This window comes from Pristis pectinata, chromosome 37 (genome assembly GCF_009764475.1).
Source record: "Pristis pectinata isolate sPriPec2 chromosome 37, sPriPec2.1.pri, whole genome shotgun sequence".
NCBI lineage: Eukaryota > Metazoa > Chordata > Chondrichthyes > Rhinopristiformes > Pristidae > Pristis > Pristis pectinata.
This window is the reverse complement of record NC_067440.1, coordinates 8204641-8230684: the sequence shown is the minus strand read 5'-3', so window position 1 is coordinate 8230684 and position 26044 is coordinate 8204641. Positions and strand designations below refer to the sequence as shown.

At 51.3% G+C, this 26044-nt stretch overlaps 1 protein-coding gene across 1 annotated transcript in view; it reads left to right on the top strand.

Annotated features, from left to right (window-relative positions):
• LOC127586509 (polyamine-transporting ATPase 13A3-like) overlaps positions 1-25955 on the top strand; it is a 47374-nt gene extending 21419 nt beyond the window's left edge. Inside the window, 15 exon segments of the mRNA XM_052044522.1 lie at positions 112-236; positions 1995-2161; positions 4619-4750; positions 5815-5894; positions 6459-6501; positions 7309-7418; positions 7525-7621; positions 8462-8534; positions 10748-10922; positions 14971-15164; positions 15944-16032; positions 17716-17796; positions 19433-19518; positions 19823-19979; positions 24955-25955. Coding sequence (XP_051900482.1) covers positions 112-236; positions 1995-2161; positions 4619-4750; positions 5815-5894; positions 6459-6501; positions 7309-7418; positions 7525-7621; positions 8462-8534; positions 10748-10922; positions 14971-15164; positions 15944-16032; positions 17716-17796; positions 19433-19518; positions 19823-19979; positions 24955-25101 — 1756 coding nt within the window. The 3' untranslated portion in view covers positions 25102-25955.
• The last annotated feature ends 89 nt before the right edge of the window (positions 25956-26044 follow it).

The window sequence follows — 26044 nt, the reverse complement described above, 5'->3', positions numbered from 1 at the left end:
TGACTCCCCACTCAATCTTCCAGCCGTCCTCCGTGACTTGTTCCTTACCCCTCCGTCTCTCTGGTTGTCTGCTGGGTGCCCGCTACACTAACTATCCCTTCCTCTCCCCAGAGCCGTGATCGAGGCCAACATGGAGTTCCTGGGCCTGATCATGATGCAGAACAAGCTGAAGCCACGCTCTGTCCCCATCATTAGGGAGCTCCAGAGTGCCCGTATCCGCATGGTGATGGTGACAGGTACGTGCTCCCGCGTGCTGTGCAGTGAAACGCAGGTTCCTCGTACAAGACGTTAGTGAGGCCACAAATGGAGTATTGTGTTCAGTTCTGGTCGCCCTGCTGTAGGAAAGATGCCATCAAACTGGAAAGAGTGCAGAGGAAATTTATGAGGATGTTGCCAGGACTCGAGAGACTGTGTTACAGGAGAGGTTGAGCAGGTTGGGACTTTTATTCACTGGAGCTGAGGAGAATAGGGCTAATCTCATAGAGGTGTATAAAATAATGAGGGACATAGGATGAATGACCCTCCCTAACAGCATTGTGGGTGTACCCACACCTCAAGGACTGCAGCAGTTCAAGAAGGCAGCTTCTCAAGGGCAACTAGGGATGGGCAATTAAATGCTGGCTCATTTTCTTTAATGAATAAAGAAAAACGTCCTGATAAATGATGTAGAACACACACACGAACACACACGAACACACACACGAACACACACACACGAACACACACACGAACACACACACGAACACACACGAACACACACACGAACACACACACACACACACACACACACACACACACACACACACACACACACACACACACACACACACACACACACACACACTTTTTCCCAGGGGGGAATCAAGAACCAGAGGGCACAGGTTTAAGGTGAGCAGGAAAGATTTAATAGGAACCCAAGGGGCAACATTTTCACCCAAAGGGTGGTCCATATATGGAACGAGCTGCCAGAGGAAGTGGTTGAGGCAGGTACATAACAACATTTAAACGGTACAGGTACATGGATGGGAAAGGTTTAGACGGATATTGGCCAAAGGCAGGCAAATGGGACTAGCTTAGATGGGAATCTTAGTTGGTGTAGACGTTAAGATAAGATAAGATTTCTTTAGTAGTCACATGTACATCGAAACACACAGTGAAATACATCTTTTGCATAGAGTGTTCTGGGGGCAGCCCGCAAGTGTCGCCACGCTTCCGGCCCCAACATAGCATGCCCACAACTTCCTAACCCGTACATCTTTGGAATGTGGGAGGAAACCGGAGCACCCGGAGGAAACCCACGCAGACATGGGGAGAACGTACAAACTCCTTACAGACAGTGGCTGGAATTGAACCTGGCTCGCTGGTGCTGTAGAGCGTTATGCTAACCACCACACTACCGAAGGGCCTGTTTCTGTGCCATATGACTCTCATCACGCAGTAAACACGGCCACCAGCTCACGCGTGGTGAAATCCCATGCCCAAAAAAAAGCAACGAGACCAAAGGATGGGGTAAACATCAAGCAGGACATTCGCATCGTTTGGAATTTTGTCCATGGCATTAGAGAGGGGAGACGAGTTTAACATCTCCTCCGAGGAGCTGCTCCTGTGACAAGGCTGCACTCCCTCGGCGCTGGGCAACTCTGGCCCGAAGCAGGGCTCGAACCCAATGCCTCCTGGTTCACTGAGGCACAGCAGAAACAGTAACACAGGGGCGGGAGAGATTGTGACATCAAGGCGGCAGTGGAACCCGTGGAGCCAGAGCCTGTACGGTTCCCCGGACCATCTGTCGTGGGGTGAGGTGGTGTGTGGAAGGGCTGGAGCAGGGGAAATGGGGTCAGTTCGTCATACAACCCCTCGAGCCACAAGTAGAAGCACTGGTGGAAGAAGTGGTGGTGGGCCGGGGATTTCGGGCTGGTGGGAAGGCAGGGGTTGAGATGGTGGGACGTGGTCTCTGGACAGTGCACTTACCTCCCACCGTTCCCTCTGATCGCCAGGAGACAACATGTTGACCGCCCTGTCCGTGGCTCGCGAGTCTGGGATGATCCCCCCGCATGGGAAGGTGATCATCACAGAGGCGACACCCCCCAAGGACGGTCAGGTGGCCACCATCAACTGGCAGTACGCAGAGGAGTCGGGTGGCTGGAGGATGCACGACACCAAGGTAGGCGAGGCGGCACCAAGCCCGGTCTACATGCACCTCTATCTTCACTTCCAATCCAACCCAGTCTACACGTACTCCCCAGCCCTGTTCCTAGACCATAACGCTCCCTGCTCCATCCCATCCCAACCCAACCCACCCAACCTACAGTACCTCTAGCCCTGCTCCTAGACCATACACACTCCCAGCTCCATCCCAACCCAACCCAGTCTATGTGTACCCCCAGACCTGCTCCGAGACTACACACGCTCCCGGCACATTCTGCTCTACAAAACTGAGGAAACATGAAGTGTTTCTACAGGTAACCATCTCCAACACCCAACCCAGCCCGGTCTACAGGTAACTCCATCTCCAACACCCAGCCCGGTCTACAGGTAACTCCATCTCCAGCACCCAGCCCAGTCTACAGGTAACTCCATCCCCAACACCCAACCCAACGTGGTCTACAGGTAACTCCATCCCCACTCACAGCCCAGACAGATCTATATGTGCCTGAATTCTGACTCCCAGCTCCGTCCAGTCCACATGTAACTCCATCCTCAACACCTTGCCCGACCTGGGCTACCTCTGACTTCAGCCCCGAACAGAGCACACACACTTCCATCCCTCTTTCTCAGCCAGTCCTGCCTACACATGTCCCCAACCCAGTCTCCAGCCCCATACAACGTTGTTAACTTGGTTCCTTCAGAAGTGGCTTGGCGAGCCACTTAGTTAAACAATCAATCTCTTGAGGAGGATCTTTACCAGAAAATTGTTCTGCTTCATGTTTCCTCACTTTTGGAAGGCTTGGGAAGGTGCACGGTCTTACTGGAATGGTGCCAGAGGTGATGGATATCAGCAGGGACTTGAGAAACTGCAGATGTTTTCCTTGCCCTAGAAAATGTTTTGGGGAGATTTAAGAGCCACACCACCTCTTAAGGATACATCCTCGCCACCATCTCTGCAGGGTGGCTGCGGGGTGCACCCTCTCCAGGGAAGCCACAGTATCTCCACAACCCTAATCCCATACATGGGGAAGGGCAGCACAAAGCTGGGATCACCACCATGTCCTACTCTTCCTCCAGGCCACAGTCCCCACCGGGAAAATATATTCCAGGGCAGCACGGTGATGCAGCGGGTTGAGCCACTGCCTCCCAGCCCCAGAGACCTGGGTTCGATCCAACCTCTGGCGCTGTGTGCGTGTGGAGTTTGCACGTTCTCCCTGTGACCACGTGGGTTTCCCCTGGGTGCTCTGGTTTCCTCCCATGTCCCAAAGACGTGCGGGGTCGGTGGGTTTATTGGCCACTACTGAGTGGGTGAGGGGTAGAATCTGGGAGGGTTGATGGGAATGTGGGGAGAATAAAATGGGGATTAGTGTAGGTGAAGCCACGAGAGTGCGGATACTGGAATCTGGAGCAACGCATCTGGAGGAACTCTGGGTCGAGCAGCACCGTGGGGCAAGAAAGAAATTGTTGACGCTTCAAGTCGAAACCCTGCATCAGGACAGGTTCCGATTAGTGTAGGGGGGTAGTTCATGGTCAGCACTGACTCAGTGGGCTGAAGGGCCTGTATCCATGCTGATGTCTCTATGACTATCTCGGCCATTGCCGGGCTAAACCAGGAACTCCCGTTGTAGCAGTACGATGGGAGCACCTCTTGGTCTGCACTGTATCACACAGGTGGCTTACTACTGCCTTGTCAACGACTATGGACAATAAATACTGAGTGTCCAGAGACAGCTTTGTGGAAGGTGGGGAGGGAGGAGATGCGTCACTAAGGTACCCCAAAGTCAAAGTCGAGTTTATTGTCATATGCACGTCATGTGTGCACAGGTGCAATGAAAAACTTACTTGCAGCAGCATCACAGGCACAGAGCATCAGATAAACAGCATTCACAAGAAAAACATAAACATAAATTATACACAATTTTTTACAAGAAGGAACACAATTAGAACAAACAAAGTCCATTTTAGAGCAAAGTGGTCAAAATGATCGTAGTGTGGCTATGCTGAGGTAGTGATCAGGGTTGTGCAGGTTGGTTCAAGAATCAAATGGTTGAAGGGAAGTAGCTGTTCCTGAACCTGGTGGTGTGGGACTTCAGGCTTCTGTACCTCCTGCCCGATGGGAGCTGTGAGAAGATGGCACGGCCCGGATGGTGGGGATCTTTGATGATGGATGTTGCCGCCTTGAGGCAGCGCCTCCTGTAGATACTACCGATGGTGGGGAGGGATGTGCCCATGATGTACTGGGCTGAGTCCACTACACTCTGCAGCTTCTTGTGTTCCTGCACATTCGAATTGCCGTCCCAGACTTTCAACAGTACATCTGTAGAAATTTGTTAGTGTTCGGTGACGTGCCAAACCTCCCAAAGCAGAGCGTCCATCAACACTCCCATCCCTAGTATCCATCTTAATTTGAGGTTTGCCCCTGGTCTTACTGATGAGACTTGCTGCTGCTCTCACTGACTGTCTGGCTCTCCAGGACATCCGAATAACGGTGGAGGATGGCAGTTCGAAAGACATGCCCCCATTACCAGATGCCTGCTACCATTTCGCCATGACTGGGAAATCCTTTGACGTGATCACAGAACACTTCCCTGATCTGCTTCCCAAGGTGAGTCTGGGCTTCCTGATTTCCCTCCCCAGCCTGAGCCTCTTTCCAATGGTCAGTCACTCGGTGGCTCAGTGCACCAAATGCAGCTGCGGTTGGAGTCATCGTCTTCCTGGAGGAGAAGTCACAGAAATCTCAGCAACCTGCTCCTGAGATTTTTATAAAACTACAAAGGAACAGGCAATCACTCCTGGCTTCACATGAGCCTTAACCCACCCTTGCCACATACCCTTGTGTACATCGTCAAAATCATCTAGGCATTGCTGACTTTGATATGCCTTCCTAACCTTGTGGTATTCCCTGTTCTCTGTCTCCCCAACCATCCCTTCGTCCTACCCGCTTCCTACTCCCCAATCCCCCCCCCCACTGCTCCCATACCCAATATATGTTTTCATTCAAACGCTCCCAGGACAGGAAGAGCACAGAGTAGACACAGAGTGAAGCTCCCTCTACACTGTCCCGTCACACACTCCCAGGGTCAGACACAGAGTTAAGCTCCCTCTACACTGTCCTGTCACACACTCCCAGGGTCAGACACAGAGTGAAGCTCCCTCTACACTGTCCTGTCACACACTCCAGGGGTCAGACACAGAGTGAAGCTCCCTCTACGCTGTCCCGTCACACACTCCCAGGGTCAGACACAGAGTTAAGCTCCCTCTACACTGTCCCGTCACACATTCTCAGGACAGGGACAACACACGTTAGACAGCAGGTAAAGCTGCCTCTGCCTTCCCTACATTCTGAGATCGGGAGATCAGTGGCTGAGGTTGAGGAAATGGCCGAAGTGAGTTGATAGTGTGCCAGCAATCTGAGTTCACTCTCAGGCCAGAAACGATTTGAGCAGCAGGTGTTGATTGAGCTGCATGGATATTTGTGTTAGCGCTCTGTGTGTGCATGCATGCGTGTGTGTGTGTATGTGCATGTGGATCTGTGTGTGTGTGTGTGCATGCATGTGCATCTGTGTGTACGCGTGTGTGCATGTGCATCTGTGTGTGCATGCGCATGCATGCATATGTTTTGCCTGTAGTTCCACTCAGAGGTGTGACGCTCTGTATTTCTCTGCCCAGCTCCTCCTGTGTGGCACGGTTTATGCTCGAATGGCCCCAGATCAGAAAACCCAGCTGGTGGAGGAGCTTCAGAAAGTGGAGTGAGTACAGACGTGGTCCCAGTACTGTGTTCACATCATTCTCGCGCTTATTAGCATATCAGTGGCAGCAACAACATCCTGCATTTATATTGCATCCCAGTACACGTCACAGCCAAACTAAATATGCCACCAAACCGTGGCAAGAGATCAGGGCAGATGAACAAACGTTTAGTTAAGGAGTGGGATTCAAGGAAAGGGAGATAAAGGCGGAGAGGTTTGGAGGGTCTGTCAACTTCAATTTACAGTGACCCCCCTGCCTTACAGAGGGGTTCCATTCTTAGAAAAACCACCCATATTGTGATTTTCCGTAGTGTGAACCCTTGTCAAAATTTGTCGTTTCTTCCGCATTTTGTGTTTAGTTATTTTTTTTCCTCGTGTAAGAGCGACTTTTTATTCCCCATCTGAAATTTTTGGGTAGTGATTTCTGAGGAGGCCAGTGATCTCGTACTTTCTTGTGTCCTTGCAAGGAAGGGCTCCACGACGACAGGAACTTTGCATGCTCAGAGTTAAATGTATTTAAGACACTGTGCAAAGTGTTCACATCTGCCTTATCTTTTCAAACAGCTACTATGTTGGAATGTGTGGCGATGGTGCCAATGACTGTGGGGTGAGTAACAGATCCAAACACTTGTTCCGGAAGCAAGTCTTTCCTATTGCATTTGGCCTTGGATCCTGGGGTTCCTGTTTGGGAAGTTAACACGGGCCTTTGGTTCTTGTGGTGTCTCTGCAGTGAGTGTTGAGTGGGAAGTGCAAGTCAACAAACTGTCCAGCATTCGTACACTGGCAGAGTGTGCAGTGGGTAGAGCTGCTGCCTCATAGCCCCAGAGACCTGGGTTCGATCCCGACCTCCGGCGCTGTATGTGTGGGTTAATTGGCTGCTGTAAATTGTCCCCCTAGTTTGTGGGTGAGGGGTAGAATCTGGGAGAAGACGGGAATGTGGGGAGAACAAAATGGAATCGGTGTAAATGGGTGCTTGATGGTTTGCATTGAGGTAGTACAAGGTAAAGCAATGGAGAATAAAGTGTAACAGCTACAGAGAAAGTGCAGTGCAGGCAGACAATAAGGTGCATGCTCATAAGGAGATAGATTGTGAGGTCAAGAGTCCATCTTATCTACTAAGGAACCGTTCAATAGTCTTATAACAGCGGGGTAGAAGCTGTCCTTGAGCCTGGTGGTACATGCATCCAGGCTTTTGGCTGTTGTTTTCGTTTCTGCTTTGGCTCTGTTTATCGGTTCTCCCCGTTGGGACACATTTCTCCTCATTGACTCCAGTAATAGTTCTAGGCTGGGGTGAGGCGGGGAGGGTCGAGGCTTGGTGTAGAGAGTTAGCGGCAGTCTGGCTCAGATGGGTTGAGTGGCCTGTTACTTTCCCTGCGCTGACAGCTCGACGTAACTCGGTGTGTTCTCGGTGCAGGCACTGAGGCGAGCTCATGCTGGGATCTCCCTCTCGGAACTCGAGGCTTCTGTGGCTTCCCCATTCACGTCGAAGACCCCGGACATCTCCTGCGTGCCGGACCTCATCAGGTAATCTGCACAGCGCCCAAGTTCTGCTTCGGTGGCTTTCGGAACTGCGGGGTGGGGCTCGCTGCAGCCTTTGTCACTTCTGGTGACTGATCCTTGTCCTTTGCAGAGAGGGTCGTACAGCTCTGGTCACCTCGTTCTGCGTCTTCAAATTCATGGCCATGTACAGCCTCATCCAGTACCTCTCTGTCCTCCTGCTCTACTCGGTAAGTCACTGCCTTCCCGGTGTGGGGCTTTCAGAGTAGCGGAGGGCTTGGGTGTAGTGGGGGAGGGTGCAGGCAGGTGAGGAAGGTGGAGGTAAGCTGAACCATGGGACTCTGGAGGCATACAGTGGCACTCAGGATTGAGTCCTTGTCCATTGTAGTCCGACTGTGTGGGTGCCAGATTCTGTCTGACTGTGCATGACAGACTCGCCCTGGAGTCTGATTGCGCATGAGAGACTGCCTGTAGTCCGACTGTGCAGCTGAGAGATTCTCCCTGTAGTTGGTTTGTGTGGGTGAGAGATCCTGCTGTAGTCTGACTGTGCAGCTGAGAAATTCTGGCTGTAGTCCAACTGTAAGGGTGAGAGATCCCAGCTGTAGTCGGACTGTGCGGCTGAGAGATTCCCGCTGTAGTCCGACTGTGCATGAGAGACTCTCCCATTAGTTACCATGCAGCTGAGAAATTCCGGCTGTCATCTGACTGCGAGGGTGAGAGATCCCAGCTGTAGTTAGACTGTGGGGGTGAGAGATTCTCCCTGTAGCCTGACTGCGGCTGAGGATTCTCCCTATTGCCAGACTGTACAGGCAAGTGATTCTTACTGTTGGACTTAGTGAGTGAGAGACGCCCACTGTTGTCAGACTGTGCAGAGAGAGATTGGTGCTACTGCCTGACTCTGGAGCACGTTGTGTGACATTCCCACCGTCAGACAGTGAGTTGTTATGGGACATTCCTGATGTTTACCGACTGTCCAGTATTCCACCTTCATCGATCCCTTACACACTACAACAGTGCAGTTGGAAAACATGTGGCTTGTGATGCAGTTTTTGAATCACATTTGTTTTCAGATCCTGAGCAACCTGGGAGATGTCCAGTTCCTCTTCATTGACCTGGCCATCATCATGAGCATCACTTTCACAAGTGAGTAAGGGCTGGGGTGAGGGCGGACAGATGGCCACCTGTGCGACCGGGGACACTGGGTGATAGCAGAGGTTGACCCTTAGACCAAACAGCCCTGACCTCCTGCCCCTATACACCTTGGATCCCCACCCAAGCCAGGCGGTGAAAAGGCTGAGCTTATCCCAGAGCAGAATGAAGCAATTGAGAACAGCCTCGGTATCCCTGGCAGGAGCAGAGACTGACCAGGGCTCCTGCTAACTCTGCACATTAACACCATTCAACCCCTCTGGCCTTCCCTTCTAGCCAAGGTATATAAACTCCTAGCCTGCCAGACAGTCCAGAAGGTTAAGATGTGTGAGATACACTGTGACCTGACTGTTTAGATTCAGATGTGGCTTGCCCATAGAAGACAAGAGGGTAGTGGTCAATGGGACTTATTCTGGCTGGAGGTGTGTGACTGGTGGTGTTCCGCAGGGATCCGTACTGGGACCTCTGCTGTTTGTGATGTATATGTAAATGACCTGGATGAAAACGTAGATGGGTGGTTTAGTAAACCTGCAGACGATACAAGGATTGGCGGCGTTATGGATAAGTGTAGAAGATTGCCAAAGGATACAGCGGGATATAGATCAGTCACAGATATGGGCGGAGAATTGGCAGACGGAGTTTAATCCAGGCAAGTGTGAGGTTGTTGCACTTTGGGAGATCAAATGTAAAGGGACAGTACAATGTTAATGGCAGGACCCTTAACAGAGTTGTAGCAGGGGACTAGTTTTAGTCAGGCGGGTTTTTAATTAGTTCGACACAAAGTCAGTTCTGAAACTGGTCTGTGTTCTGCCCAACTTCTCCCTGTAACTCAGGCCCTCACAGGTCCTGGCAACATCCTCAACGATCTTCAGTGCACTCTTTCCAGCTTGATGACGTCTTTCCCGTGCTGGAATAAAAACAGAAAGACACCCTTTTGATGAATGACACTGATGACACTCGCAGTGGTATCCTAAAGAGTAATCTTGCTGGCAAGCAAAGGGTGGGTTCAAGCCATCCCTCTGGGTAGAGGTGGTTAGTGGCACAGGCAGGCTGGATGTGACTAATCCTGCCCTCTGCTTGGGCAGACAAGAGGGAGATGCATGGAAGGTGTACAGGGAAACCAGGAGAGCCAGCAACGAGGACAACCTAGTGCAACAAATAATCTGCTGGAGGACTCAGCAGGTTGAGCAGCGTGTGCTCAACCCACTGAGTTCCTCCAGCAGATTGGAGACACAAGACAATAGCACCTTGTAATCCTCCTGGGGAGTCGACAACCCGACAGCGACAGCATGAACGTTGAATTCTCCAGTAATCTGCTCTCCCTCCGTCCCCTTCTCTCTCCGCCTGATCTCCTTCCTCCTGATTACCCAGTTCCTCCTACACCCACCCCAACCCCAATCACCTGTGTCTTGCCCTCCCCCACCCACTCCATCTGCCCATCACCCACACACCCTCCTGATGGTCCCTCCCATCTGCCCTCCCATCTCCATCCCTTGATTCCATGCTCCATCTTCCTCTCCTATCAAATCCCACCATCCACAGCTGTTCCACCTATCACCTCCCAGCATCTATCGCTATCTCCACTCTTGTCCCCCGCCCCCCCCCCCCCCCCCCCCCCCCCCCCCCCCCCCCCCCCCCCCCCCCCCCCCCCCCATCTGCCTATCACCCCTACTGGCTATCTCCCTTCTATCTTTCAGTCCAGATGAAGGGTCTTGACCCGAAATATCGACTGTCCATTTCCCTCCACCACTGAGTTCCTCAAGCAGTTTGTTTGTTGCTACTTTTAGTGATTTGTGAATGAGCACTCCTCGACTTGTTTCTGTCATTTGGACATCGTTACTTTATGGAAACCATAATCATTATTTATTGGTGACCACCCTAAGGAAATTCATATCAACAGAATATGCACTGCTTTGTCAGATTTGCAAGAATGACAGTCAGTATGAATCCTAGAAGATCGTTGCAAATATTAATCCTAGGATGTGTCACTGCAACATAGCCTCACCCCTTCCCTCCACCCCTCAATACCGGCTGTCTCCCCTCTATCTTTCAGTCCAGATGAAGGGTCTCGACCCAAAAAGTCAACTGTCCACACTTCCCTCCACAAATGCTGCCCGACCCGCTGAGTTCCTCCAGCAGATTGTTTGTTGCTTCAGATTCCAGCGTCTGCGGTCTCTTGCATCTCTAACACTGTCCTGTCCTTGCAGTGAGCTTGAATTCATCCTGGAAGGAGCTGGTCCCACAGAGGCCACCCACCAGCCTGATCTCCGTACCGATACTGCTGTCTATGCTGCTACAGATCATCCTCACACTGGCCTTTCAGGTCACTGCCTTCCTGCTGGTTAAGGAACAGCCCTGGTACGCAGGAACCCCCCCCTCGAAGTAAGTACCACTCGCCCTCCATTTAATCAGCCAACATAATCAAAGACCCCACCCACTCCATCAGGCAGAAGATACAAAAGCCTGAGAGCTCAAGGACAGCTTCTATCCAGCTGTTATAAGACTATCGAGCGGTCCCCTAGTACGATAAGATGGACTCATGACCTCATAATTTACCTTGCACCTTATTGTCTGGCTGCACTGAACTTTCTCTGTAACTGTAACACTATATTCTGCATTCTGTTATTGTTTTCCCTTGTACTATCTCAATGTACTGATGTGATGAAATGATCTTTTTTATTCCTCATTTCAACCCATGCGGTCTCATTTGATCTTCCCAGCATCTCATCCCTTCTAACAGTTGTAGTTATTTCCTTCACCAATATTGATAGACCTCACAGATAGTGAACCTCCTCTACCTCCCTCTTGACCAAGGCTGCACCACAAGACATCAGGCAATTGTTTCCCAGTAACTGGTCTTGTTTCTTATTTTCACTGTGTATGTCCAATCCTTCTGCACCTCTGTCCCACACTGTGACTCAAGGGCCTTTCCCTCCCTTGAACAGAGACCTGACCAATCCCCCTCCTCCTTCACGTACCTGAACTTGCTCTGATATTGAACAACTTCTCCTTTGACTCCATTCACTTCCTCTGAGATCTGAAATGATCTGTATGGATGGCATGCAAAACAAAGTTTTTCACTGTACCTCAGTACATGTAACAATAAAACCAATTTACCATTTGCAAACCGTGGCCCTCTGCAGAAATAGAGCATGTTTCTTAGGGGAACTTGGAGGTCGTCGCTAAACAAAATCGTGCATTTCTAAAGCACCATTCCCATCCCTTTCAGGACATCCCAGAGCACTGCATCAACCGTGAAGTATAGTTTTGGAGAACGGCAGCATAGTTGGTGGATAGCAAGCTCCCACAAAATGATCTAATTCAGCCGCACAGAAACAGGCCCTTCAGCCCACCGAGTCTGTGCCAGCCAATAATGTCTCTCTCGCTCTCTCTGGTGCTCTCTCTCTCGCTCTCTCTCTGGTGCTCTCGTGCTCTCTCTCTCTCTCCAGCGCTAATGCTCTGGAGCTGTGAGGCAGTGCCTGCAGTTGTGTCATGTGTTGTGTTAACTAAGTGCTGCTGTTTTGTAAAATTCATTACATGAAGTAGCTACGAAGCCCGCCACCCCTTGTGGCCCCCACCGGTCCTGGAAGGTCTCCAGAGAGCCTGTGGACACTACGTGCTCTCTCTCTGGGGACACCCGGGCACGGATGTATCCTCAGAAGAGGGACAGGCAGTCGGCTTGGACGGAACCCTCGACTGCCTGCTGCCTGGACCTGTGAATGGCCACCTTGGCCAGGCCCAGGAGCAGACCGACAAGGAGGTTCCCCTGATCGACCCCTACCCACCACCGCCCCCATCCCACACCGGGGGCTGAAGTGCAGCCAGAACTCGAGAAGCAGCCCCTTCAACCACTCAAACAGGAGCTGCAACCTCTCTCACTCCATGTATACCCAGAACACAGACTCCTCCAGGCAGGCAGGTGGGGAGTCCATGAACCAACTTAAAAACCTGTTGCACAGCACCGCTATATCCAACACTCTCTGCCCCAGGTCCCCGATGTAAAGGGGGAGGGCTCCGGTGTACGGAGACCTCCACCGGAGACCACCACCCCCCCCCACCCCTTGCTGCCGGACAGCAGAACGCACTGCCACAGTGTGTGTGGACAGTAACCAAGGGCGAGGAAGTATAGAGTCTGTAGGAGCAGCCCATACAGGGAACAGCGGTGCAGATCAGCAGGGTGAACATTTCTGGGAGACGGCTCCTGTTGTATGGGACTGACTCCTGAGGAGGGTTTTGGGTCCTGGGTCCAGTGAGCAATTCCAGCTTAGGAGGGGGTGAATCCGGTCAGGATCACCTCCACCCCAGAGCCCTCTGGACACCCACTGTGACGGGACGTCTGTCACCAGCCCCCATGGTGTGCAGCTCCCTCCTAAACCCTCTGGTCTGTTCCCTTGTCCATCTGCTCGGGCAGTCAGTGTCCCTCCCTCCACCAGCAAGGGAGCGCCCTGACTGGAGGCCACCACGTCCCAGACACTGTAAAGGTGCCGATAAAAGACAGGCAGCTCCTGCAGACCAGCGCTGCTGATGCTCACTCCTGGGAGCTGTGTATCGCCCTGAAGGCAGCGCCCTGGTGGAAAAAATACATCACCAGCGCGTGTCATCTGGGAGGACACTCAACGTACAGGTTTCCCTGCCGGGTCCGAAGGTGGAGAGTCGCCACCTGGGTTCAGACGCACAGCAGCGACTGACTGCCCCCTTCGATCAGGAGAGTCGGAACCGCGGCAGAGACCCAGTGATTCCACTTGCCTCAGAACAAATCCACCAACTTCTTCTGGATCCTGGCGGCAAAAGCAGGGGGTGGGACCAAAGTTAGCAACCTGTATCTCAGTATGGGAGTGTGTGTCGGGAAAGTGTAGGGGGAGCTTCACTCTGTGTCTAACCCTGGGAGTGTGTGACGGGACAGTGTAGGGGGAGCTTCACTCTGTGTCTGACCCTGGGAGTGTGTGTCGGGACAGTGTAGGGGGAGCTTTACCGTATCTAACGTGTGCTGCCCCTGCCCTGGGAGTGTGTGTCGGGACAGTGTAGAGGGAGCTTTACTGTATCTAACGTGTGCTGCCCCTGCCCTGGGAGTGTGTGTCGGGACAGTGTAGAGGGAGCTTTACTGTATCTAACGTGTGCTGCCCCTGCCCTGGGAGTGTGTGTCGGGACAGTGTAGAGGGAGCTTTACTGTATCTAACGTGTGCTGCCCCTACCCTGGGAGTGTGTGTCGGGACAGTGTAGAGGGAGCTTTACCGTATCTAACGTGTGCTGCCCCTGCCCTGGGAGTGTGTGACGGGACAGTGTAGAGGGAGCTTTACCGTATCTAACGTGTGCTGCCCCTGCCCTGGGAGTGTGTGACGGGACAGTGTAGAGGGAGCTTTACCGTATCTAACGTGTGCTGCCCCTGCCCTGGGAGTGTGTGACGGGACAGTGTAGAGGGAGCTTTACCGTATCTAACGTGTGCTGCCCCTGCCCTGGGAGTGTGTGTCGGGACAGTGTAGAGGGAGCTTTACTGTATCTAACGTGTGCTGCCCCTGCCCTGGGAGTGTGTGTCGGGACAGTGTAGAGGGAGCTTTACCGTATCTAACATGTGCTGCCCCTGCCCTGGGAGTGTGTGTCAGGACAGTGTAGAGGGAGCTTTACTGTATCTAACATGTGCTGCCCCTGCCCTGGGAGTGTGTGACGGGACAGTGTAGAGGGAGCTTCACTCTGTGTCTGACCCTGGAGTGTGTGACGGGACAGTGTAGAGGGAGCTTCACTCTGTGTCTGACCCTGGGAGTGTGTGACGGGACAGTGTAGAGGGAGCTTCATTCTGTGTCTAACCCCGGGAGTGTGTGATGGGACATTGTGGCAGGACCTTCACTCTGTGTCTGACCCCAGGAGTGTGTGATGGGACAGTGTGGAGGGAGCTTCACTCTGTCTGACCCTGGGAGTGTGTGATGGGACATTGTGGCAGGACCTTCACTCTGTGTCTGACCCTGGGAGTGTGTGATGGGACATTGTGGCAGGACCTTCACTCTGTGTCTGACCAAGGGAGTGTGTGATGGGACAGTGTAGAGGGAGCTTCACTCTGTATCTAACCTACTTTTTTCCCCCCTCTGCTGTCTGCGTGGGGTTTGCACGCTCTCCCTGTGACCATGTGGGTTTCTCCCAGGTGTCCCAGTTCCCTCCCACATCCCAAAAACGTGCAGGTCAGTGGGTTAATTGGCCGCTGTAAATTGCCCCTAGTGTATGGGTGAGGGGTAGAATCTGGGGGGGGGGGAGGGGGAGTTGATGTGAATGTGGGGAGAATAAAATGGGATTCCTATGTTTGGTCAGTGTGGACTCGATGGATCTGTTTCCGTGCTTTGTGACTCTGAAATTCCATACTGTCATCGAAGCACCAGTTTTTAATGCAGCAACATCCACAATGTGGACATCATGTAACTGTGCAACTTATTTCCATCCTCAGTGCTTGTAACGGGAACTGGGCTGATGAGCTGATCAATACAAGCATTCCGATTCACAATGACACTGAAGAGGATCAGCACCATATCTCCAGCTATGAAAACACCACGCTCTTCTTCGTCTCCTGTTGCCAGTATCTGGCAGTTGCTTTTGTGTTCTCAAGGGGAAAGCCATTTCGGCAACCCATCTACAGAAACTGTGAGTCAAGTGTTGTGTGTGCTGTGCTCTAGGGATGCTGGCTTGGTTCATTCCTGGGCTCCCTCTCCATCCCGATGTATTCAACAACAATTTATACTTGGGTGGCACAGCTGATAGTCTCTGCCTCTCAGCTCCAGAGACCTGGGTTCGATCCCGACTTCTGGCGCTGTCTGTGTGTGGAGTTTGCACATTCTCCCTGTGACCATGTGGGTTCCCCTGGGTGCTCCAGTTTCCTCCCATATTCCAAAGACTTGTTACTTGGTTGATTGGCCGCTGTAAATTTAACCCTTGGTGTAGGTGAATAGGAGAAGAGTTGATGGGAATGTGAGAGAGAAGAGGTTGCAGGAAAACAGGGATACAAGAGACTGCAGATGCTGGAGTCTGGAGCAAAAAACAAATGCTGGAGGAACTCAGCAGGTCAGGCAGCGTCCATGGGGGGGTGGGGGGGGGGGGGGGTGGGAATGGACAATCTCCTGACCAGTCCTGATGCAGAGTTTCGACCTGAACACATCAGATTCTCTTCCCTCCACAGATGCTGCTTGACTCGCCGAGTTGATTCAAGCAGGTTATCGGAAAACATGGGGGAGTCAGATTGATGGGAGTCAGCAATGATTTGATGACCCAAATGGTCTTCTGTGTAATAAAGTATGAGATGTAGAAAAATGGGTAGAGAGAATGCTTACAGAGTGGAGTCCAAGCAAGGATGTTTGCATGGTTTATATAGAGAATAATGGAGAATCAGGTTGAAAATCTATTCACTCTAAACTTTTATGTTTCAGATTTATTTATGGGTTGTATTCTGGTCCTTTACGGCTTCATCATCCTGATTATGATGTACCCGATCGAAAGTATTGATCATTTCTTCGAGGTAATGGAAGTGGGGTTACTGCTTCTCTCTCGGATTGAGTTCTGTGCTTAATCATAGAGTTACACAGCACGGAAACAGGCCCTTTGGCCTAACTGGTCCATGCTGACCAAGGTGCCCCATTTGCCAGCATTTTGCCCGTAACCTTCTAAACCTTTCCAACCCATGTACCTGCCCAACTGTCTCTTCAATGTTATTGTACCTGCCTCAACCACTTCCTCTGGCAGCTCATTCCACATAGGTACTACTGTTTGTGTAACAAAAAGTTTCCCCTCAAGTTCCTATTAAATCTCTCCCTCTCACCTTAAACATATGCCCTCTAGTTCTTGATTCGCCAACCTTGGGATAAAGTGCATTCACCCTATATCGTCGTCATGGCTATCCTTCAAGGTCGAGGATGATGGTCTTCATTCCGTTGATCTGTTTATGGGCTCTCAAAGTGGCTTATGAGTCCAATCTTGGCTCTGAAAGTTCTTCCGCGTTCAGGACAGGTGGTTCCAGATGGCAGATCGGCCTTTGGTTCTTGCTGCCTCTCCTTCCATTTTCTTCTCTTTTCCTCTAATTCTGCACATCTGTCGGCTTCAAAAGTTGCTGTTCCTTCTCGGATGATGGTTTGCCAGAGTTTCCTGTCCTTGGCATTGGTTGCCCAATTGTTGATGTCAATGTTACATTTCTTCATATTGGCTTTTAAGACGTCTTTGAATCTCTTCTGTTGGACAATAGCCTACTTTAAGCTGGGGGTAGAAGATTTGTTTCGGCAGACGTTCATCTTTCATCTGAAGAACATGACCACTCCTATCTATGCCCCTGATGATTTTATACAGCTTTGTAAGATCACCCCTCATTTTTCTATGCTTACCAGTCCTACTGAGGCTTCATTCAAACCCAACTCCCAGTGCAAGAGGCACATAAACTTATTCAACTATCCTACTTCTGAACGGTACAGTGGAGCATGTTGAGGTGGAAAACCGTATGAATGTACAAATTGGGAGCAGGAGCCCCTCAGGCCTGCCCTGCCGTTCAATCAGATCAGCGCTGTTCTGACTGTAACCTTAACTCTGCATTCCTGTCTACCGCTGGTAACTTTTCATCCCCTTCCTTGTCAAGAATCCATCTACCTCTAGCTTCAAAATATTCAGGCTCTGCTTCCACAGCCCTTTGAGGAAGAGAGTTCGAAAGACTCACGATCCTCGGGGAGAAAAAAAAGTCACCTCCTCTGCGTTTGATGGGTGACATGTTGTTTTGTGCCAAGGTCGCTCCACTGTTCAGTGAGACCATGGATAATCGCAAGGGCCTGTTTCTCTGCTGTGTGACTCTGTTCTAGGCAGAAGTTGTTCCTCTTGGCCCACCTTGTCAGGCTTGTGATCTGTGATGTTGGGGAGTCAGTAGGGGGAGGAAGGGAGGAGTGGGGAGGTTAATAGGAAATGTGACCTTTCAATCGCCATCCTGTGTGAACCTTGCTGCAGGTGCCCTTGTATCGGATGTCAGTTGACAGCCTCAAGGTGAGTAGTGAGACAGATCATAGAATTGGTTTCAGAGAGGGAAGATCAGATCTTGTTTCATTTGGAGCCCTGCATGGTGGGGTGTTAATGGTGGAGGAGTGGAGGGAGCAGAGGGAACAAAAGTTTTAAAAAAAGATTGTTGTGGTGACCTGATGATCGAACTCTCCGTCTTTCTCCCTCCCAGCTGGTCTGCGTACCCCTGGATTGGCGGAATAAGATGCTGCTTTTAATCCTGGCCAACCTAGCCCTTTCTTTTCTGGTGGAGGTGAGTGTAGAATCCAAGGCTGCTCCCGGTGGAATTGGGGGAGTAGAACCATAGAACAATACAGCACAATACAGGCCCTTCGGCCCACCATGTTGTGCTGACCTTCAAACCACTCCTAAGACTATCTAACCCCTTCCTCCCACATCCCACAGGTGAGGATTGTCAAATGGATTTCAATCCAGGTAATTGTGTAGTACTGCATTTTGGAAGATCAAACCAGTGTAAGATTTGAACAGTGAACTTGGGAAGTGTTATGGAACAGAGGGACCTCAGAGTGCAAGTGCATGGCTCACTGAAAGCAGTGTCTAACGGAGAGAGGGTGGTGAAGGGGTTCGGCACACTGGCCTTCATCAGTCAGGACACTGAGTACAGGAGTTGGGAAGTTATGTTGCAGTTCTACAAGATGTTGGTGAAGCCTCACTTGGACAGTTTTGGTCACCCTGTTATAGGATAGATGTTATTAAACTAGAACGAGTGCAGAAAAGATTTACCAGGATGTTGCCTGGACATGGGGGCCTGAGTTACAAGAGATTGATAGACAGAGAGGGTCAAGGTTCCTGGGATCGGCTGGCTGGGTGGGTGAATCACTTATCTGTAAGTGGTAATTGCTGGGGTAAGTCAGTCAAACCTCCAGGATGGAGGGAAATTGAGTTAATCTGTGGATATAAAAGGGCGGCACAGTGGTGTAGCGGGTAAAGCCACTGCTTCACAGCCAAAGACCTGGGTTCGACATTAAGCAGAGGTTGGCCCTGTCCTGTACTTTAACCAAATGCCTTGCCTAGTATTGCCCTCGTATCCTATTTTTGATTAATATCTCCTGTTTCATCCTTGTCCAGATCGATGGTATCTTTGAGATTTGTTTTATTTCCAACCACAGTGAAAATGGGTTGGAGTTTAATTTTATGGTTGAGTAGATTTTTTTTCTGGAAATTGCACCTGGGTGACACAGCAGGTAGAGTCGCTACTCACAGCTCCAGAGACCCAGGTTTGATCCCGAACTCTGGTGCTGTGTGTGTGTGGAGTTTGCAGGTTCTCCCTGTGACTGCAAGGGTTTCCTTTGGGTGCTCCGGTTTCCTCCCACATCCCTACGATGTGCGAGTCAGTGGGTTAACTGGCTGCTGTAACTTGTTCCCCTAGTGTGTGGGTGAGTGGGGGTGGGGGTAGAATCTGGGAGGAGTTGACGGGAATGTTGGGAGAATAAAACGGGATGGGTGTAAATGGGTGGTTGATGGTTGGCACAGACTCGATGGGCCCGAAGGGCCTGTTTCCATGCCAGGTGGTGTCACTACAATGTATTCCCACACTGGGGAGTTCCAGGATTCTGACCCAGCTATGATGAAGGATCGGCAACATATTTCCAAGTTGGGGTGGGGTTCAGTTTAGACTGTGTTGTTCCCAAGTACCTACTGCCTGACATGGTGAAGCACGGGTGGGTAGAGGCTGTGGCGTGTTGTTGTGGACATTGCATGTTCGAGGTGTGGCTGGTGGACCGAGGAGGGGTGCTGTGGTTCTCTGTCTCCCTCGTTTCCCCAGCGAGGATCAGCACCGTCGTGGAGAGGAGGGGAGCGGGACCAACCAGCGGAAACCAAGTGCCCTTCATCGTGCGTTTTCTGTTTTTTTTGCTGCTTCCTGGCAGAATTTCATCTGTGACTGCAGTGTCCGGTGGCTGAGGGTGTGTGCCGGGGCACCAACGAGTGTCCAGTCTCTGGTATCGACACACAGGTGAGTGCTGAGTACACCGTGGGGACCGGGGTTTGTCTGTGTATGGTTTGGTTCAAGGTGCGCGTGTGGCAAAGACGTGCCCTCTCCCTTCCCCTGCCTCTGACGCCTTGGTCTCCCCTCCCCTCGCCCTCCTTCGAGCCCCTCGAGCTCCCTCCCCCCACCCTCTCCCGTGACTCTTCCCCCTGTGTGTCTCCCCTCCCGCCCCTGTGTCACGGGACACCAGTTCCCATCAGCACGTTGTGCCTGTCCGTCCCTCGGTGCCCCTCTAAAACGTGCTGTGTTGTGTTGTTCTCCCTGTGTGTAGCCGGACCCGGATCCAGCCAGACCGCCCAGCAGGGGGTGGGGCCGGGGAGGACGCCCCCCGAAGGACAGGTACCGGCGCCCTGGCCCGAGAGCTGCTGCTCGACCCCGACTGGCCGCCCAAGCCCAAGACCTGCACCCTGGCCAGCGCCATCCCCACCGTAAGCAATGGCCGCTGGCAGCACACGGACTCTGCCCACGCAGTTCTGACTAGCCGCCGGCGACCCGGCTCGTCGGGAGCGGGGGAGGAGGAGGTGGGGGGCTGTTCAGCGGGCACGGTGTGAGGATACCCTTGGGGTGGGCAGGGAGATAAGCCCAGCATCCGCGGTCATCTCCTGTGGCGGCTTGTCCTGGGCGTACAACACGCATCTGTGCGGGGAGAGAAGCCCAGCATCCGCGGTCATTGCCCGTGGTGGTGTCCCGCGTGTGCGTGTGGGGGGTGACACAGAAGTCAGGACCGGTGGCTTCGGTGAATCTCCCACACCCCCCCGACAACCCAATGCCCTTGGACGGGTCTGTCACCCTCAAACCATCGCCCAAACAATCAGGAAACTGAGACCACTTGGCCTCTTGACACAAGAAACCTGTTGGCTGGGTCCAGCGGGTAGATTATTTCCCACACTCGCCATCGGTTTGCACGTCTGACTGTACCCCGGCCCCTGACAGCCCCTCCCACCTCGACACTCGGAGAAAAGCAGAACCCAAAATCTTAACAAGTTGTTTCCTATTTTTTTTAAAAGTTTTAAGAACAAAGCAATCTTTTGATCTATTTCTAGTCACGAGGAAAGGAAAAAATGAATCAAAGCACATAGAGACGGAAATAGTTATTGTAGGCAGGATGGTAGCATAACTCCATAAGCTTCTAGCAGCACAGGTAGGAGGGGTTGTGGCCCCAGCAGGGATCGTGACCCCTGACATCAGTCTCGGGGTCCCAATCTTGGAGGGTCGGTGCTAGTTGGGGGAAGAGGGAAGCAGAATTGGAAATAAAACTAAATTCAGAACATCCAAAATATCTGAAAGTTTGGAATTGGTTCTGCTCCCTCCCCCTCCCCCTCCCTCCCTCCCTCCCTCCCCCCTTCCCCACGTTCTCTGACACTACCCACACCAACCTCCTTCCCCATCCAGCTCTGTGTCCCTTGTTCGTGTCACTCTTGCCCTTGCGTCAAGAGGTTTGACTTGGGCAGGACAACCCTGACGAGGTGGTCGCAAGTCACCAGCAGCGTTCTCCCTCAGTTCCTCTCTGTATTTCAAGGAAGAGCGGGTAACTGCTGCAACACTCCCCCACCCACCCTCCACACCTAGAGCAGAAGGGACCTCAACTGTTCAATCAGCTGCTAGTTCCTACAGAACCTTTGGGACGTCCTGATATCTTAACCAGCACTCCAGTAAGGGGGGTCTTTCCGCCCCCCCACCCACCCCCCCCAAGTGTTCTGACTTAAACTGTGGTTGAGTCCAGTGGAATGCATCCTTTTTCACCCCTGACCCCTGCAGTCAGTCCCTGAGCTGATAGAGGCGGGTGGGCTTCACCTTGCAGGTCGGTGTGGGGGTCTGCGATCAGTGGACAGACCACCCAAATGGAGGGAACGAGCTCAGAGGCTCCCCATGGTGGCCAGGTCGGTGATTGTGGTTCGTCCAGTCTCCTCCACTGTCACCCCCTACCCATCTTCTAGTTCCAGCCCCTTATCCCCACCACCTATGCCCCCAGTGTTGCAGAACAAAGGTACGCACCTCCGTCCCTCAACCCTCCTCTCATTCCTCCTCCCTTCCTCCTGCCCCATTCACCCACAGGTGAGCAGAGGGTTAAATAATCCTGCTCTCTTCACCACCTAATGAAGAAGAGCAGGGCGAGTGGGGTTTGTTGGTTGAATATCCAGGTCTAATCTCAGCAGGCAAAGGACCAGAGAGGGCAGTTGCAACGCTGGGCATAATGAGGACTTGACGAAGGAAGGGATGGTGTAATATTCCCAAGCAACAGCCAGGCGTCACGAGATCAGGGTGGGGACCACTTGCACAGAGATGCCAGTGAGGCTTTGTCGAGTGACTAGAGGCAATCAGGTCTCCTCAACCCCAGCAAAGCCTCCCTCTCTCTGCAATTCAAATAGGGCTCAAGGAGCGATCAACTACCTGGATTTTTGTTGAATAACAACTCCATTTTTGCTGGGAGGGGGATGGGAGGAGAGGATGGATTTCAAAATCATCAAAAGCATCGCTGGGCGCTTGTTCTGGTCCCAGCAACCACTGCCCGTCTCCCACCTTCTCCCTCCAGAGCCAGCACTTTCTATGAGAGATTAAAAGACAAAGTATATTGAAGAGGCTTTGCTATTAAATATTTTAATTAATATAAATTCACAATAAAAAAATATAATTGTATTGGATTTGCCCTCCGTTCTTGATCGTCTGCTGGTAAAATAGGCTGACAGGTGGCCTAGTGCTGTTCCTGGCTTCCTGCTCACTTGCTCGTGATTCGTTGAATGAAATTTATATTTCATTTTATATTATAAAGTTCACAAGATTGCAAGACAAAGCAGAAGTAGGTCATTCGGCCCATCGTGCCTGCTCCGCTACCTCACCATAAGCTTAAACTAGACTATTCCCATCTAGCCCTAATTCCCGGCCTTTTCCCCATATCCCTTGATACCCTGACTAATTAGATACCTATCAATCTCTTCCTTAAACACCCCCAATGATTGGACCTCCACAGCTGTATGTGGCAAAGAATTCCATTAATCTACAACCCTCTGGCTAAAGAAATTTCTCTGCATCTCTGTTCTAAATGGGTACCCTCTAATTCTAAGATGGTGCCTTTTAGTCTTGGACTCGCCCACCAAGGAAAACAGCTTAGCCACATCTTCTCTGTCCAGTCCTTTCAACATTCGAAATGTTTCTATGAGGTCCCCTCTCATTCTTCTGTATCCAGTTAGTATAGTCCGAGAGCCGACAAATACTCATCGTATGTAAGCCCTTTCATTCCGGGAATCATCCTCGTAAATCTTCTCTGAACCATCTCCAATATCAGCACATCCTTCCTAAGATAAGGGGCCCAAAACTGCACACAGTATTCCAAATAAGGTCTCACCAGTGCCCCATAGAGCCTCGTCAACACCTCCTTACTTTTATACATTATACCTTCTCGAAATGAATGCCAACATAGCATTCGTTTAAACCCAGGTGATGCTTGGTGGAGTTTGCAGGTAGAAGCAATATGAAGGGGAGGACCTAGAGGGGGGTGAATCTTGGAATTCTCCACCCAAGAAGACCGGTGGAAGCTCTGTCACGGAGTGTATTCGGGACAGAAATCAGTGGATGTCGTGTTGTTGTGAGAAAGGTTTTTTGAGGTCTGAAAGGGCAAGGACTCTGGACACAGTCTTTGGAGTTTAAAATGATTTATTCACAAAGACAACCGCGGGACAGAATGAACGGGAACGGATGCGCACTCGCTGCGCACACACACAGGTGATTGCGAACATGGGGAAATCACAACGAGGGTGAGGTGCGCACACACACATACACCAAACGGGTTACAAATGATCAGGGAAGAAATAATACCGTGCCTGACCACCCCCCCACCCCCGGAGGCAGTGCAAGCATCGCTCTACTCTCCCGGGAATCTACTTAGGACACTCCTAACCCCTGTGAAGTGCACACTCTTACCAATGGTCTCTTTGGCATGGTTTCGATTAATGGAGCAATCAAAAGAAAGAGAACCACACACATGTGGCATTCTTTATAGTTCTGGAGGGCTGGGTGGTCCAGCCCAGGTAATTCAAACAGTCCAATGATTCACGGCTAGGTACAAAGGTGTGTACAGGAGCCAATGGTCAAGGACGTGCACTAATGGGTGGGTGGAGCCAGACCTTGATTGACGGTGGTGTGCCTAATGGTGTCACGTGACAGCCATGACCCTTCACACCACACGTGTACAGCACAGAAAGAGGCCCTTCATCCCATCACGAACATGCCACCCTTTCTGCCTATCCACAGCGATCCCATTTCCTGGCATTAGGACCGTGTCCTCCTAGGCCTCACTGAAGTGCCTATCTAAATGCCTCTTAAACGCAGTAATTGTACCTGACTCCTCCACCTCCTCTGGCAGCACATGCCAGATATCAACCACTCTCTGTGTAAATTAGGGGAGATATGGCGTTAGCAGCAGAAACTGAGTCCCAAAAATAACCAGCCTGATCGTAGTAGGTGGCAGAACAGGCACAAGGAGCCAAAGGGCCTATTCTTAAGAAAATGGGAGCAGGAGTAGGACCATTCAGCCCATCAAGCCTACCCTACCACACCTGATCTGCCCCAGGCCTCATCTCCTGTGCCAGTTCCCAATCCCCCAACTTTCAAACATTCACCTCTCAAAGGACCCCCAGTGATCCAGCCACCACAACCCTACGGGGTACAGAATTCCAGGGATTTGCCACCCTCTGTGAGAAGTTTCTGATGCAAAAAAACAAGGCACAAAACGTTGAATGGTTTCCTGTTGTGCAGCAGGGCTGTGGACCAGAAAAATATCAGATCGTTCCTGAATTTCACAGGCCTGACTGGCTCTCTCACCAAATAGAGAGTCATACAGAGATACAGCATGGAAACAGGCCCTTCAGCCCACCCAGTCCATGCCGACCATCAACCATCCACTTACACCGATCCTGTTTCATTCTCTCCACATTCCCATCAACTCCCCCCAGACTTGGAGGGCAATTTACAGCGGGCGATTAACCCATCGACCCCACACATCATTGGGACGTGGGAGGGAACCGGAGCACCCGTAGGGGAAACCCACGCGGTCACAGGGAGAACGTGCAAACTCCACAGATAGACAGACACACACACACACACACACACAGCATCGGAGGTCGGGATCGAACCGGGATCTCTGGAGCTGTGAGGCAGCAGCTCTACCCACTGTGCCACTGTATCAACCAAAGCCGAGAAACTGGATCCATTCATGCCCGTTCACAGCGTACGAAACACACCTACAAATTAGCTTTGCCTGGGTTCGCAACCACTGGTGAAATCAAACCTGCAAGAAAGTTTCCCTGGGCACTTCCACTCACAATTCACCTCCACACAACTGACCTGATGACCTGCTGAAATTGGTGGATTTTGTTTGGAAGCAACCAACGACCTTTTGCCTCTCAGTCACAGGGAAACCGGGAGCACGTCGCACAGAGTGTGGAAATGAAAAGTGCTGATGATACCTCGCCTCGGTCTGCAACAGTCAGGGATACAGGATCTACATTCCTGCTCGTCTCCACTTCTCCAAGACCAATGGAAATCAAATCTTGAGCTGCATGCTGCGATAAAGGCCTCTCTCCTCCTGTGGGGGTCAATGAGGGTATCAAATCAGGGTTGGGGAGGGAGGGTGTGCAGACTTTAGAGAAGACATCCCAGCTTGCTGTGCTCAATTAGATGCCAGCTTCAATCTGACATGTCTTTTCTGACCCAATTCTCCATCGCTCTCAGTTCCCCAATCTATCAAAAATTCATCCACCTCTTTAAATGATCGCAATGATCCAACCTCCACAGCCTTTCCAGGGCAGAGAATTTCAGAGATTCACATCTCAGTGAAGGTTTTACACATCTCAGTGTTAAATGACCACCCCTAATCCTGCAACTCTCTGGTTCCCTCCTTTGAGACTCTCCACGGTAATGAATTGATCTGTATGACTGGTATACAAGACAGGTTTTTCATGGTACGGTAGTGTAGCGGTTAGCGTAACGCTTTACAGTGCCAGCAACCTGGGTTCACTTCCGGCCGCTGTCTGTAAGGAGTTTGTACGTTCTCCCTGTGTCTGCATGAGTTTCCTCTGGGTGCTCCGGTTTCCTCCCAACATTCCAAAGATGTACGGGTTAGGAAGTTGCGGGCATGCTATGTCGGCCCAGAAGCATGGCGACACTTGCGGGCTGCTCCCCAGAACACTCTACGCAAAAGATGAATTTTGCTGTGTGTTTTGATGTACATGTGACTAATTAAGATAAAGATATCTTTAAAGAGGATCACTGTACCTTGGTACAAGTGACAACAATAAACCAATTCCAGTTCCAAATCTCCACGTCTACCCTGTCAAGTCCCCGCAGGATCTGAGATGTTTCAATAAGATCGGATCTGTTTGCCCCTCAGGATCGGAGATGTTTCAATAAGATCAAATCTGTCTGGACGGCTTGCAAGAGGAAGTTTTTCACTGTATCTTGGTACATGTGACAATAATAAACCAATTCCCTCACTGTA